General features: G+C 50.2%; 1 protein-coding gene and 1 long non-coding RNA gene across 2 annotated transcripts in view; one reads left to right on the top strand and one right to left on the bottom strand.

Annotated features, from left to right (window-relative positions):
* The window catches only part of LOC111526391 (myosin-16), a 70,556-nt gene that overhangs the window by 54,571 nt on the left and 2,689 nt on the right, over nucleotides 1–13,296 (top strand). Inside the window, exons 31-39 of the mRNA XM_023192089.2 lie at nucleotides 513–640; nucleotides 1,487–1,683; nucleotides 3,200–3,332; nucleotides 5,770–5,986; nucleotides 6,726–6,862; nucleotides 6,961–7,064; nucleotides 8,351–8,543; nucleotides 10,448–10,651; nucleotides 11,932–12,057. Of these exons, the coding sequence (XP_023047857.1) occupies nucleotides 513–640; nucleotides 1,487–1,683; nucleotides 3,200–3,332; nucleotides 5,770–5,986; nucleotides 6,726–6,862; nucleotides 6,961–7,064; nucleotides 8,351–8,543; nucleotides 10,448–10,651; nucleotides 11,932–12,057 (1,439 nt within the window). The remainder of the gene's footprint in view (nucleotides 1–512; nucleotides 641–1,486; nucleotides 1,684–3,199; nucleotides 3,333–5,769; nucleotides 5,987–6,725; nucleotides 6,863–6,960; nucleotides 7,065–8,350; nucleotides 8,544–10,447; nucleotides 10,652–11,931; nucleotides 12,058–13,296) is intronic.
* LOC111526392 overlaps nucleotides 1–13,296 on the bottom strand; it is a 32,692-nt gene that overhangs the window by 3,875 nt on the left and 15,521 nt on the right. Inside the window, exon 2 of the long non-coding RNA XR_002726350.1 lies at nucleotides 66–165. This is a non-coding gene — a long non-coding RNA (uncharacterized LOC111526392). The remainder of the gene's footprint in view (nucleotides 1–65; nucleotides 166–13,296) is intronic.

Genomic DNA, 13,296 nt, shown 5'->3' on the forward strand with positions numbered 1-13,296 from the left:
AAAAAAAATCAATATCCCCACTTGATGGATAAGAAAAGTGAAGCTCAGTGAGCTCAGTGACTTACAGGGTAGAACTGGAAATCCTTGCTTTTTCTCTCGGGCTCATGAACTTCTTCCTGGCCTCTGGCTCCAGTTATCATCCCACAATTGACAGGAGTGTAGGTTCTGGAATGGTGACAAATACGTTTCACAAAGGAAATAGTCTCTTCCCACTGTTTCTCCAAACTCCTCCACTGCATCTCCTGACATGTAGGAGATGGGGGTTTCATTATGTGAGGCCCCTAAGTCCATGCACGTTACCTGGATCTTGGCAACCCTTGAGCACTTGCCTTTCTCCTGGGCTCACTTAATTTGGAGGCTAGAGTGGTGATCCACCGTGCTCCCCAATCCAGCTCCATTGGCCAAGTCACCATATTTATTGGGCACTTTAGGAGCAATGCCCCGGGGAACTTAGGCTCTGGCTGGGGAACCGGTTCTTCATCCAATATTTCTTCCATTCCCTTCTCACCCAGCTGAAAATAGTGAACTGAGCAGGGAATATGAGGAGTCCCAGAGCCGACTCAATCAAATCCTACGGATAAAGACATCTCTGACGTCACAAGTGGATGATTACAAGAGGCAGCTGGATGAAGAGTCAAAGGTTTGTTTGGGGGTGGGGTTGTGGTGGAGACAGCTGCCTCCTCAAAGTTACAGGTTACAGCTGGGTTTGGTGGCGCATGGCTGTAATCCCAGCACTTTGGGAGGCTTAGGTGGGGGGTTCGCTTAAGGCCAGGGGTTCAAGACCAGCCTGAACAACACAGCAAGACCCCCCCCCCCCAACCCCCGCTAACCCTGTCTCTACCAAAATAAAAAATAAAAAAGTTGGCTGGGCGTGGTGGCTCATGCCTGTAATCCCAGCACTTTGAGAGGCCAGGGTGGGTGGATCAGCTGAGGTCAGGAGTTCGACACCAGTCTGGCCAACATGGCAAAACCCGGTCTGTATTAAAAATATAAAAATTAGCTGGCTGTGGTGGTGTCTGTAATCCCAGCTACTCGGGAGGCTGAGACAGGCGGAGGCAGAGGTTGCAGGGAGCCGAGATCGCACCATTGCACTCCAGCCTGGGTGACAAGAGTGAAACTCAGTCTCAGAAAAAAAAGTTTCCAGGTATGGTGGTGTACACCTATAGTCCCAGCTAAAGAAAGTTACAGATTATGAAGATGTCAAAGGAGCACAAAAAGCATTTGATATTGTAGCAAGTAAAAAAGCTAACTACAAAACTGTAGGATGTGATGTGACTAAATGAAATTACATATCCTTGTGGACAATAATAGAATGAGAAGAAGTCACAGGATGAAAATTAAAACACAGTGGTTTGGATTGTGGGATCGTGTGTCTTTTCCCCCTTTCACCTGCCATCACTGCTGCTCCAGTGTTATGTGTATCTAAGTGGTGGCCCTGTGGGCTGCGGAAAGTCCCCACGGGCCCCTGACACGCTGGTCCCCACAGTCTCGCAGCACCGCCATGGTGAGCCTGGCCAACACCAAACACGACCTGGACCTAGTAAAGGAGCAGCTGGAGGAGGAGCAGGGAGGCAAGTCGGAGCTACAGCGCCTTGTATCCAAACTCAACACCGAGGTCACCACCTGGAGGACCAAATACGAGACCGATGCCATCCAGAGGACAGAGGAGCTGGAGGAGACCAAGTGAGTGTGGTTTTCCTGCTGGGAGAGCCAGGTGGGCTGGGCAGGTGGCGCTGGGGGCCTCACCACCATGTCAGTCACTGCTAAGGCCAGAGCCAAGCCCAGGAGAAGGACGTTCACAGGCTCCTTTAAGACGAGGACAATGTGTCTGGACAAAGGGGCCTGCTCTGTAGGCCAGAAATGCTGGCTTAGGCCTGTAATCCCAGCACTTTGGGAGGCCAAGGTGGGAGGATTGCTTGAGCCCAGAAGTTCGAGGCCAGCCCGGGCAACATGGTGAGATCCTCATCTCTACAAAAAATTACAAAATTAGCCAGGCATGGTGGCACATGCCTGTAGTCTCAGCTACTTGGGAGACTAAAGTGGGAGGATTGCTTGAGCCCGGGAATTGGAGGCTGCAGTGAGCAATGATCGAGCCACTGCACTTCAGCCTGGATAACAGAGCGGGATCCTGTCTCTAAAAAAAACCAAAAAACTACAGAAGTGGACACCTGAGGAAATAACGGGGGACATGGGAGTGACTCTGGGCCTCTGTCTGGTGTAACAGGAGGCTGGCCTGGATGCCCCTGGGCCCATGCACGCAGGGAAGCCCTGTGAGTGAGCCACCCTGGGTCAGGAAGCAGAGGGGATCCATGACAAGTTAAATCAAAGAACATGGTCAACTTAACAAACTCCTCTATAGACTTTTCTGGATTCTCTGAAAAAATAGTCAAATTTTTTCTTGTATAAAGCCAAATTAAACAGAAAATGGCACATGTGCGCTAAGTGTTTCCAGGATCCCAGCCTGCTGGCTGGTCCTGTCCATCCACTGAAATTTCTGCTAATATGATAGCAAATAAGGCATAGTGACTTCCAGCTGATGCAATATTTTCATCTAAAGCTCTAAGCTCTTTTTTACCTTGAGCCTAAATTTGCCTTCCTGTGACTTCCACCTCTGTCCTCCAGGCCTTTGCTATAGAGGCTGCTGGGCACTGCCTGGTGTTCCCCCAAGGCTCCCACTCCTGGGCTAAACCTAAATCTCAACCCCTAAGCTTGTCTGTGTCCCAGACACCCGCAGGGCCCCTCCATCCCCTGGCTTAGACCTTTGCTCCTGTGTCCCCTTCTCAGAGTCTCCCCTGAGTCTGTATTTGACATTATCACCCCCTCCCATCTGGACTGCCTGTCCTCTTCCTGGCTCTATTTGTCACTGCAGTGCTTATATTCTATAGGGCATGTATTACGTGCCTCCTCCCAGCTCCAGAACAAACATTTCATTTGTTAGGGCAGGTATCCTAGCCTGTTTTATTCAGTGCTGCATCCCTAACACCTGCAACAATCCTTGGCACAGAGTAGAGAAAGTGTTGAATGAATAAATGAGAGAATGAATGGGCAGCTGTGGCTGTCCTGTAAACACTCTGCATCGTTTCCAGTGTTGACACCAGAGCTTAGTACCATGCCCACCACACTCTGACCCTGGCAATGTGGAGGTGGTGCCTGTGAGCGCCTGTGTTTCCTTGACAGCCCCTCTGGCCCTCATTTGCAGGAGGAAGCTGGCCGCCAGGCTTCAGGAGGCAGAAGAAGCAGCTGAAACCGCCCAGGCCCGGGCCGCCTCCCTCGAGAAAAACAAACAGAGACTCCAGGCAGAAGTTGAGGACCTCACCATCGACTTGGAGAAGGTCAGAGGGTCAAATGCTCAAAGCTGCCTATATACCGGGGCAGAGAGCCCACAGCAGGGCGAGGGCGAGGCTGTCACACGTCTGGGGTCATCAGGAAGAAACACATGGTTCAAGAAGGTGCAGTGCAGGGGTGCCTTCAGCAGCTTGCTGGACACTGCTGCTGCTTGAGCACGTGCTCATGAACTCTCCCGAGATCTAAGAGCACAGTGGCCCATGCCTCTAATCCCAACACACTGGGCGGCCAAGGCAGGAGGATCACTTGAGCCAAGGAGTTCAAGACTAGCCGAACAATACAGGGAGACCCTGTCTCAAAAAAAAAAAAAAAGGTGGGGGGGATGGAGTTTGGCTCTTATTGCCCAGGCTGGAGTACAGTGGTGCGATCTTGGCTCACTGCAACCTCCGCCTTCTGAGTTCAAGCAATTCTCATTCCTCAGACTCCTGAGAAGCTGGGATTACAGGTACCCGTCAACGCACCCAGCTAATTTTTTGTATTGGTAGTAGAGGTGGGGTTTCATCACGTTGACCAGGCTGGTCTTGAACTCCTGACCTCAGGTGATCCACCTGCCTCGGCCTCCCAAAGTGCTGGGATTACGGGCCTGAGCCACTGTGCCCAGCCCCCCAGAAATCTTTAAATTAAAAATTTAGCCAGGTGTGGTGGCACATGCCTATGGTCCCAACTACTTGGTAGGCTAAGGCATGAGGATCATTTGAACCAGGGGTTCAAGGCTGCAGTGACCTATGATTGCACTGCTGCACTCCAGCCTGGCAGACAGAATGAGACACTGTCTCGAATAAATAAATAGGACCATAAGCAGGGTAAAATTTGCCCTGAAAGTTACATGATGCGGCCGGGCACGGTGGCTCATGCCTGTAATCCTAGCACTTTGGGAGGCCGAGGCAGGCAGGTTACCTGAGCTCAGGAGTTGACACCAGCCTGGGCAACACGGTGAAACCCTGACTATACTAAAATACAAAAAATTAGCCAGACGTGGCAGCAGGCACCTGTAGTCCCAGCTACTTGGGAGGCTGAGGCAGGAGAATTGCTTGAACCCGGAAGGTGGAAATTGCAGTGAGCCAGATCGTGCCACTGCCCTTTAGCCTGGGCAACAGAGCGAGATTCTGGCTCCAAAAAAAAAAACAGAAAGTTACATGATGCACCTTCCCTGTTCCCCGCTCTCTTACACAAACTATATCCCATATACTTTGCGTGGCTAACTATTCCTACTTGCATCCCTGGTTCAAACTGAGTTGCCAGTGTCTATGAGAATTAAATAAGATTTCCACTGGCCTACACCTCCCTGGTCTTGGTCTAGATGGAACCATGATTCATGCTGGCTGTGAGGGGCCACATGCAGCCCAGTACAAGAATATGGCCACATGAAGTGGCCACATAGGTAGAAGGTCACATCCATATGAGAGGTTTCAGAAAAAAAGTTCTGGCAAGGTGGTTCACGCTTGTCATCCCAGGACTTTGGGAAGCTGAGGTAGGAAGATTGCTTAAGTCCAAGAGGCTGAAGCTACAGTTAGCTATGATTATGCCACTGTACTCCAGCCTGGGTGACAGAGTGAGACCTCATCTCTTGAAACAAAACAAAAAAAAAGCTGGGCGCGGTAGCTCACGCCTGAAATCTCAGCACTTTGAGAGGCTGAGGCAGGCAGATCAGCTGAGGTCAGGAGTTTGAGACCAGCCTGGCCAACATGGTGAAACCCCATCTCTACTAAAAATACAAAAAGTAGCCGGGTGTGGTGGCACATGCCTATATAATCCCAACTACTCAGGAGGCTGAGGCAGGAGAATTGCTTGAACCCAGGAGACAGAGGTTGCGGAGAGCCAAGATCACGCCACTGCACTCCAGCCTGGGTGACAGAGTGAGACTCCGTCTCAATTTTAAAAAAAAAAGTCCTGAAACTCAAAAAGGTTTTGCTACCCCACAAAAGAAACAAAGCAAAACTTTACAAAAGCTAATATAGCACAATAGCAAATAGTTGCCAGGGAGTTATGAGAAAGATGAAATCTATAGAAAAATAAAGTCTAAGAATTGATGTGTTTTGAGTTGATGTGTAATGTATATTACTACATTACAGTGAAATATATTAAGGGGAGTTAGGCCGAATGTCATAAATCTGGGAAGGCCGCTGTGGCCCAAACTCCTCATTTGACACCTGAGAGAATTCTAACCTGGAAAATAAGGTGGAACGCCCCAGGCCACACACCTCTCAGGGGGAAGTTTTAGAACTGACATGCAGCTCTTTGCAGACTCTCTGTTCTGTGCTTCTGCCATAGGTGTTGAATTATATTCCAATTCCCAAGGAGTCCATAGTCTCAAGAGTTACTGGAGAAAGGAGGGAAGGAAGGAAGAGAGGTTGGTGGGGGGTGGGAGGAGGGGACAGAGGCAGGGAGTTCGGACCCCTAGAGGCCATTTCCAACTTTCCTTAGGCCAATGCGGCAGCCGCTGCCCTGGACAAGAAGCAGAGGCTCTTTGACAAGATGCTGGCTGAGTGGCAGCAGAAGTGTGAGGAGCTGCAGGTGGAACTGGACAGCTCACAGAAGGAGAGCCGCATGTACATGACGGAGAGCTTCAAGATCAAGACTGCCTACGAGGAGTCTCTGGAGCATCTAGAGTCCGTGAAGAAGGAGAATAAGACCCTGCAGGGTGAGTCTGAGGGCAGGTGGACGGGATGGGCCTGTAGGGATGGGGACACAGCCAGAGTCCCCTTCGTCCTGAGCACATCATCAGTTGAGTACCTGGCACATAGGAGGTGCTCAATAAGTGTTTGTTGACTGACTACCAAGTGCTTTGCAGAAGCACTTCAGCATTCGGCAGTGTAACTTTAGGCGAGTTGCTCAATCTTTCTGTGCCTCACTTTCCTCATCTATAAAATGAGGAAATAGCCGGGCATGGTGGCTCATGCCTGTAATCCCAGCACTTCGGGAGGCTGAGGTGGGAGGATCACTTGAGGTCAGGAGTTCGAGACCAGCCTGACCAACATGGTAAAACCCTGTCTCTACTAAAAATACAAAAAATTAGCTGGGCATGGTGGCGGGCGCCTGTAGTCCCAGCTACTTGGGAGGCTGAGGCAGGAGAATCGCTTGAATCCGGCATGTGGAGGTTGCAGTGAGCCGAGATCATGCCACTGTACTCCAGCCTGGGCAACAGAGCAACACTAGGTCCCAAAAATAAATAAATAAATAAAATAAAATGAGGAAATAATTCTACCCTCCTTAAAAGGTTGTCATGACAATGAAATAAGATTATGGCCAGGCGTGGTGGCTCATGTCTGCAATCCTGGCACTTTGGGAGACCTGCTTCTTACCCCAATGGAGGAATGATTGTGCCACCTGCCGTGACCCTGGAATGCTGAGTCTTATTAACATGAATATTTCTATCTCAGAGGAGATAAAGGATCTCATTGATCAGCTGGGTGAGGGAGGAAGGAGTGTGCATGAGCTGCAGAAGTTGAAGAAAAAATTGGAGATGGAAAAGGAAGAACTCCAGGTGGCCCTGGAAGAAGCTGAGTCTTCCCTGGAGGTAACCATGGGACCATCATCACCTTGGGGACTGTGGACCCTTGGCCAGGCACTGCACACCTTCTTGGCCAGAAAGGCTCATGTTTATATTCCTGGTAGGTTGAAGAGAGCAAGGTGATTCGAATTCAGTTGGAACTGGCTCAGGTTAAAGCTGACATCGACCGGAGAATCCATGAGAAAGAAGAGGAATTTGAGGCTACCAGGTACGGAGCTGGTGGGATGGGAGGCTGACTCGTGGGCAGTGTGACAGAGCAGAGTCCAGAAACCCGGGTCTCTTCCACCTACTAGTTGCATGACGTTGGGCAATTCAGGTGAACCTCGCTGAACCTGTTTCCTCATCTATGAAATGGAAATAAAGACTGTACCTCACACTACTGTGTCTACTTTATGAACACTTTGTTTTTGGGGTTTTTTGTTTTTTTTCTTTTTGGAGTCACAGTCTTGCTCTGTTGCCTAGGCCACAGTGTAGTAGTGCAATCCAAGCTCACTGCAACCTCCACCTCCTGGGTTCAAGCAATTCTCCTGCCTTAGCCTCCCAAGTAGCTGGGATCACAGGCATGTGCCACCGTGCCCAGCTAATTTTTGTATTTTTACTAGAGACAGGGTTTCACCATGTTGGCCAGGCTGGTCTTGAACTCCTGACCTCAAGCGATCCTCCCACCTTGGCCTCCCAAAGCGCTGGGATTACAGGCATTAGCCACCGTGCCTGGCCTATGAACACTTTAGATGTAGTATTTTAGCCATGATGGCTAATGAAGCAGAGAATCTATTATGTGCTTACTGGCTGTTTGTATATCTTCTTCGGAGAAAAGTCTGTTCTTTGCCCCTTTCAAAAACTGGATTGCTTCTTTTTATTGTTGAGTTGTAAGAGTTCTTTATATATTTCTGAACACTAGACTTATCAGTAATGATTTGCAAATATTTTTTTCCCATTCTATGGGTTGTCTTGTCACTTTCTTAAAGGTATCCATTCAAACATAAAGGTTATTTCATTTTGGCTGGGCGCAGTGGCTCACGCCTGTAATCCTAGCAGTTTGGGAGGCTGAGATGGGAGGATCCCTTGAGCTCAGGAGTTTGAGACCAGCCTGGGCAACATAGCAAAACCCCACTCTACAAAAAAAAAAAAAAAAAATAGCTGGGTGTGGTGGCATGGCCTGTAGTCCCAGTTACTGGGGAGGCTGAGATGGGAAAATCACTCGAGCCCCAGAGTTCAAGGCTGCAGTGAGCTATCATCACACTACTACACCACCACAGAATGTGATGGTTTTTCCATGACAGCCTGAGCTACAGAGTGACTCTAAATCAACAAAATGACCTTCCTTTTATTTCCCCAAAGCATGAAACCCTCATCCCTGTCTTAAGGGTTTGTTTAATTTCACAACGTGGTGCCTGGACTCATGCTGATGCTGAGACCTCTTCTCTAGGGAGGCCTAGCACAGACTGAACAGCTAGCCCAGTATGCCAAGGTCTTCTCTGCTTGGACTTACAGGAAGAACCACCAGCGGGCAATCGAGTCCTTGCAGGCCAGCCTGGAGGCGGAGGCCAAGGGCCGGGCAGAGGCACTTCGGCTCAAGAAGAAGATGGAGACGGACCTGAATGAGATGGAAATCCAGCTGGACCACGCCAACAAGAACAACAGCGAACTTGTAAAGACACTGAAAAGGCTGCAACAGCAAATCAAGGTAGCGATCTGGGAGGAGGAGAAACGAGGTACAAGCCACACCATCATCGGTTGAGTCTGAAGGCCTAAAGGGGGGTAACTTAATGCATGTCTTCAGCCAGCATAAAGGCATAAGAGTGAGAATGTGGGGTGGCTGTCAGTCCAGGGAGCAGGAGGTTTGGGGACTATATAAAGAAGAGGCCCTCAACCACCAAAAGTCCTGATTCTGGACAACTGGAAAGATGGACCAAAGGAGGGAAACAGGAAGTTAAGCTCATCTTGATTCCCTCCCTCCCTTCCTTCCTTCCTTCCTTCCTGAGATGGAGTTTTGCTCTTGTCACTCAGGCTGGAGTGCAGTGGCGCGATCTCGGCTCACTGCAACCTCCGCCTCCCAGGTTCAAGCGATTCTCCTGCCTCAGCCTCCTGAGCAGCTGGGATTACAGGTGACCACCACCACGCCCAGCTAATTTTTGTATTTTTAATAGAGATGGGGTTTCACCATGCTGGCCAGGCTGATCTCCAACGCCTGACCTCAGGTGATCTGCCCACCTCAGCCTCCCAAAGTGCTGGGATTACAGGCGTGAGCCACCACACCCAGTCCTGTCTCGATTTGTAAAATCATTTTTTACTTATTATAAACCATTTCAGACATAGAGAAATGAAGAACACAACAAAACTCATATACCCACTACTTGCCTTAAAAAATAAACACAAACAGAGCTGAAGACCCCTTTACAATCATTCCATTATGAGGCTGTTCTTTACAGCATACAGAGCTGGAACCACACTTGCTCACTGGAGACGTGCCCTAACCAGGTACTGTTTTAGGTGTCCAAGAGTGGACAAGACAATGCTGGACACAGTTGGTGTTCACATGTAGTCCCAGCTACACAGGAGGCTGAAGAGAAAGGATTGCCTGAGGCCAGGCTTGAGTTTGTGACCAGTCTGGGCATCATAGCAAGACCCCATCTCCACAAAAAATAAAATGAGTCAGGCATGGTGGTGTGTGCCTGTAGTTCCAGCTACTCAGGAGGCTGAGGTGGGAGGATCGCTTGAGCCCAGAAGTTGGAGGCTGCTGTGAGCTATGACTACACCACTGCATTCCAGCCTGGGTGACAGAGTGAGACTCTGTCTCGAAAACAAAACAAAGAGTGGACAAAACAGACAAACATCCCCATGCAGACAGCAACAAAAATAAAACTGTATTGTTAAAACTGGTGATAAGTCCTATGGAGAAATAAGAGGACAGCCTGGGCATGGTGGCTCACGCCTATAATCCCAGCACTTTGGGAGGCTGAGGTGGGCAGATTGCTTGAGGTCAGGAGTTTGAGACCAGCCTGAGCAACATGGCAAAAACCCATCTCTACTAAAAATTAAAAAATTAGCCAGGTGTGGTGGCAGGCACCTGTAATCCCAGCTACTTGGGAAGGTAAGGCAGGAGAATCACTTGAACCTGGGAGGCAGAGATTGCAGTGAGCCGAGATCATGCCACTGCACTCCAACCTAGGGGACAGAGCAAGACTCCATCTCAAAAAAAAAAAAAAAAGAGAGAGAGAAATAAGAGGACAGAAGAGAGCTGGGAATCAGCCTAGGCAGGATTAGAATATGATTGGCTGAGGTCACTGGGGAGGCCTCCTGGAGAAGGCTGTGCTGGGAACACCAGGTGCTCTATCATCGGGAAAGGTTTGACTTCGTGTTGACCTCATGTTAGATAACTTCCTGGGTCCTGGCCCTGCTGGGACTCCACCACACCATAAACTCCCCAAGCCCAGGTCTGTTCCTCACTCTTCTTCTGTGACCTCCCCACCTGCCCAGTTTCCTGCTGAACCCAGTCGATAAAGGTCACGGCGTCCTCAGGCCTGGCCACCCCCAAGGTCATACCATGGCCCAGTGTATGGGTTCAGGCTGGGTCCCTGTGCCCCCCAGGACTTGCAGGTCCAGATGGATGAGGATGCCAGGCAGCACGAGGAGCTGCGGGAGCAGTACAACCTGCAGGAGCGGCGCCTGAGCCTGCTGCAGACGGAGCTGGAGGAGGTGCGTTCCGCCCTGGAGGGCAGTGAGCGTTCCCGCAAGCTGCTGGAGCAGGAAGTGGTAGAGATCACCGAACGGCACAACGAGATCAACATCCAGGTAGGACAGGGCTCCTGGGTCAGTGCCACTTGCACCCACACTCTGGGGGTTAGGGAGTGCTGGGGTGAGGCCAGGATGGTGCCCAAACCATGTGAGCCCCCATCAAAACTCAGAGGCAGGCAGTGCACCCCACTCAGCAAATCCTCAAAACTCATCTGCAGAGCTTTTTGTAAAATTGTGACTTTAAAGTCCAGGATATAAAAGATATCCCAGCCTGGGCCGGGCATGGTGGCTCACACCTGTAATCCCAGCACTTTGGGAGGCCAAGGTGGGTGGATCACCTGAGGTCAGGAGTTCTAGACCAGCCTGGCCAACATGATGAAACCCCGCCTCTACTAAAAATACAAAAATTAGCCGGGTGTGCTGGCGGGCACCTGTAATCCCAAGTACTCAGGAGGCTGAGGCAGGAGAACTGCTTGAACCCGGGAGGCAGAAGTTGCACTGAGCCAAGATCATGCCACTGCATTCCAGCCTGGGTGACAGAGTGACCATCTAAAAAAATATATATCTATATTTTTTAATGTATTTATATATATTTAAATATATATATATTTATTTAAATGTGTGTGTGTGTACATATATATATATATATATATCCCAGCCTGGCCAACATGATGAAGCCCCATCTCTACTAAAAATACAATAATTAGCCAGGCGTAGTGGTGCATACCATCCCAGCTGCTACTTGGGAATCTGAGGCACAAGAATCACTTGAACCCTGGAGATCGAGGCTGCAGTGAGCCAAGATCATGCCACTGCACTCCAGCCTGGGCGACAGAGTGAGACTCTGACTCACAAATAAAAATAAAATAAAATATATAATCTTGGCCAGGCACAGCAGCTCACGTCTGTAATCCCAGCACTATGGGAGGCACAGGTGGGAGGACTGCTTGAGGCTGAGAATTCAAGACCAACCTAGGCAACATAGCCAGACCCTGTCTCTAAAACATGAAAAATTAGTTGGGCGTGGTGGTGCTTATCTCTAGTTCCAGGTACTTGGAAGGCTGAGGTGGGAGGATTGCTTGAGCCTAAGAGGTTGAGGCTGCAGTGAGCTGTGACTGCACGACTGCACAATCCAGCCTGAGTGACACAGCAAGATCCTGCCTAAAATAAAATAAAATAAGAATGCAGGAGAGGGACCCATACCCCACGCAAAGGGCCCAGGGCCATTTCCTGTTGGGGTCTGGCAAGCATGTCTGGCAGAGGTTGTGTTCTTTCCTGGACACAGGAAGGCCCATGCAGACTCCTGGCTCATGGTGATACTCCATTTCTTCCTCCAGAACCAGAGCCTCCTCGTGGTCAAACGCAAGCTGGAGTCAGATGTCCAACGCATCTCCAACGAGCATGAGGAGCTCATCAGTGAGTTCCGCTCGGCCGACGAGAGGGCCAAGAAGGCCATGACGGACGTAAGTGCGTGTGCCCCTTGCTGCTGGCAGGCAGGGTTTTGGTGCCTGCTGAGGACCAGGCTGCCTGGGCAGGAAGGCCACTCCTGCCATTGTGGGCCACTGTGGACCCAAGCATGGTTCCCTGCCAGGGAGAATGTGGCCCTGCTCTGGAGGAGCCCAAGGCTTTTCTAAAAAGCCACACACGTGAAAGTAAGAAAGAATTACAAGCTCTAGGTGATCATGTGAAAGATTATAGCACAACGCCCTGGGTCTTGCATCAAAGAAGCCATCAAAGTGGGTTCATCTGGGCAGGCTTTTTGGCAATGGGATGCATTAAAACAGCCTTGGGCCAGGCATAGTGGCTCACACTTGTAATCCCAGCACTTTGGGAGGCCAAGGCAGCAGAATTGCTTGATGCCAGGAGTTCAAGACCAGCCTGGGCAATATAGCATCTGCTAAACATGTTAAAAATTAGCCTGGTGTCGTGGCATGTGCCTGTAGTCCCAACTACTCACAAGGCTGAGAAGGGAGAATCACCTGAACCCAGGAGTTTCAGGTTGCTGTGAGTCATGATCCCACCACTGCACTGCAGCCTGGGTGACAGAACAAGACCCTGTCTCAAAACATGAAATAATAACAATAGCAATAACAATAAAATCAAACAGCCTTGAGGGAAGGGCTAGTAAAAGGAAGATGGATGAGCCCAGGGACGCAGAGGAGGGTGTTGGCAGGATGTGCCCCCAAGTGCTCTCAGCCCAGTATCCCTTCGGGTGTTCACACCAGCCTCGAGTGGTGGGTTCTGTTTACTCCCCACTTGGAAGATGAAGGAATACAGATTTTCATCATCAGGCTCCTCTCACTTGATGGAAATCCCAGGAGTTCAGGAACATTGCTGGTCTTACTTGTTGCTACCTCCCAAGAGCACAGGCCCCTGCCTGGCCCACCGTAGACCCTCATGAACATTTGTGGAATGAATGTAAGGAGGAAGGGACTGAGAGGGCATAAGCAACATGCTGAAGGTCACTCAGGGCTGGACACAGTCCTGGGTCTTCCAACTCCAGAGGCTGTGCTTTTCCCACCCTCCATGCTGTGCCCCTCATGGAGAGGGCAGTCAGTAGGGTTTGGCTTGAGTGTGCCCGGCTGGTGGGAGTCTGTAGAGATGGAAGGCATGAGCTTGGCTCCCCCTCCCCTCTCGGGGGCAAAGGGGAGCATAGGGCACCCCTTCCACCAAACCCCAGCGGCATGTCAGCGGGGCTCCCT

The sequence above is a fragment of the Piliocolobus tephrosceles genome, chromosome 8 (genome assembly GCF_002776525.5).
Source record: "Piliocolobus tephrosceles isolate RC106 chromosome 8, ASM277652v3, whole genome shotgun sequence".
In the NCBI taxonomy this organism is placed as follows: Eukaryota; Metazoa; Chordata; class Mammalia; order Primates; family Cercopithecidae; genus Piliocolobus; species Piliocolobus tephrosceles.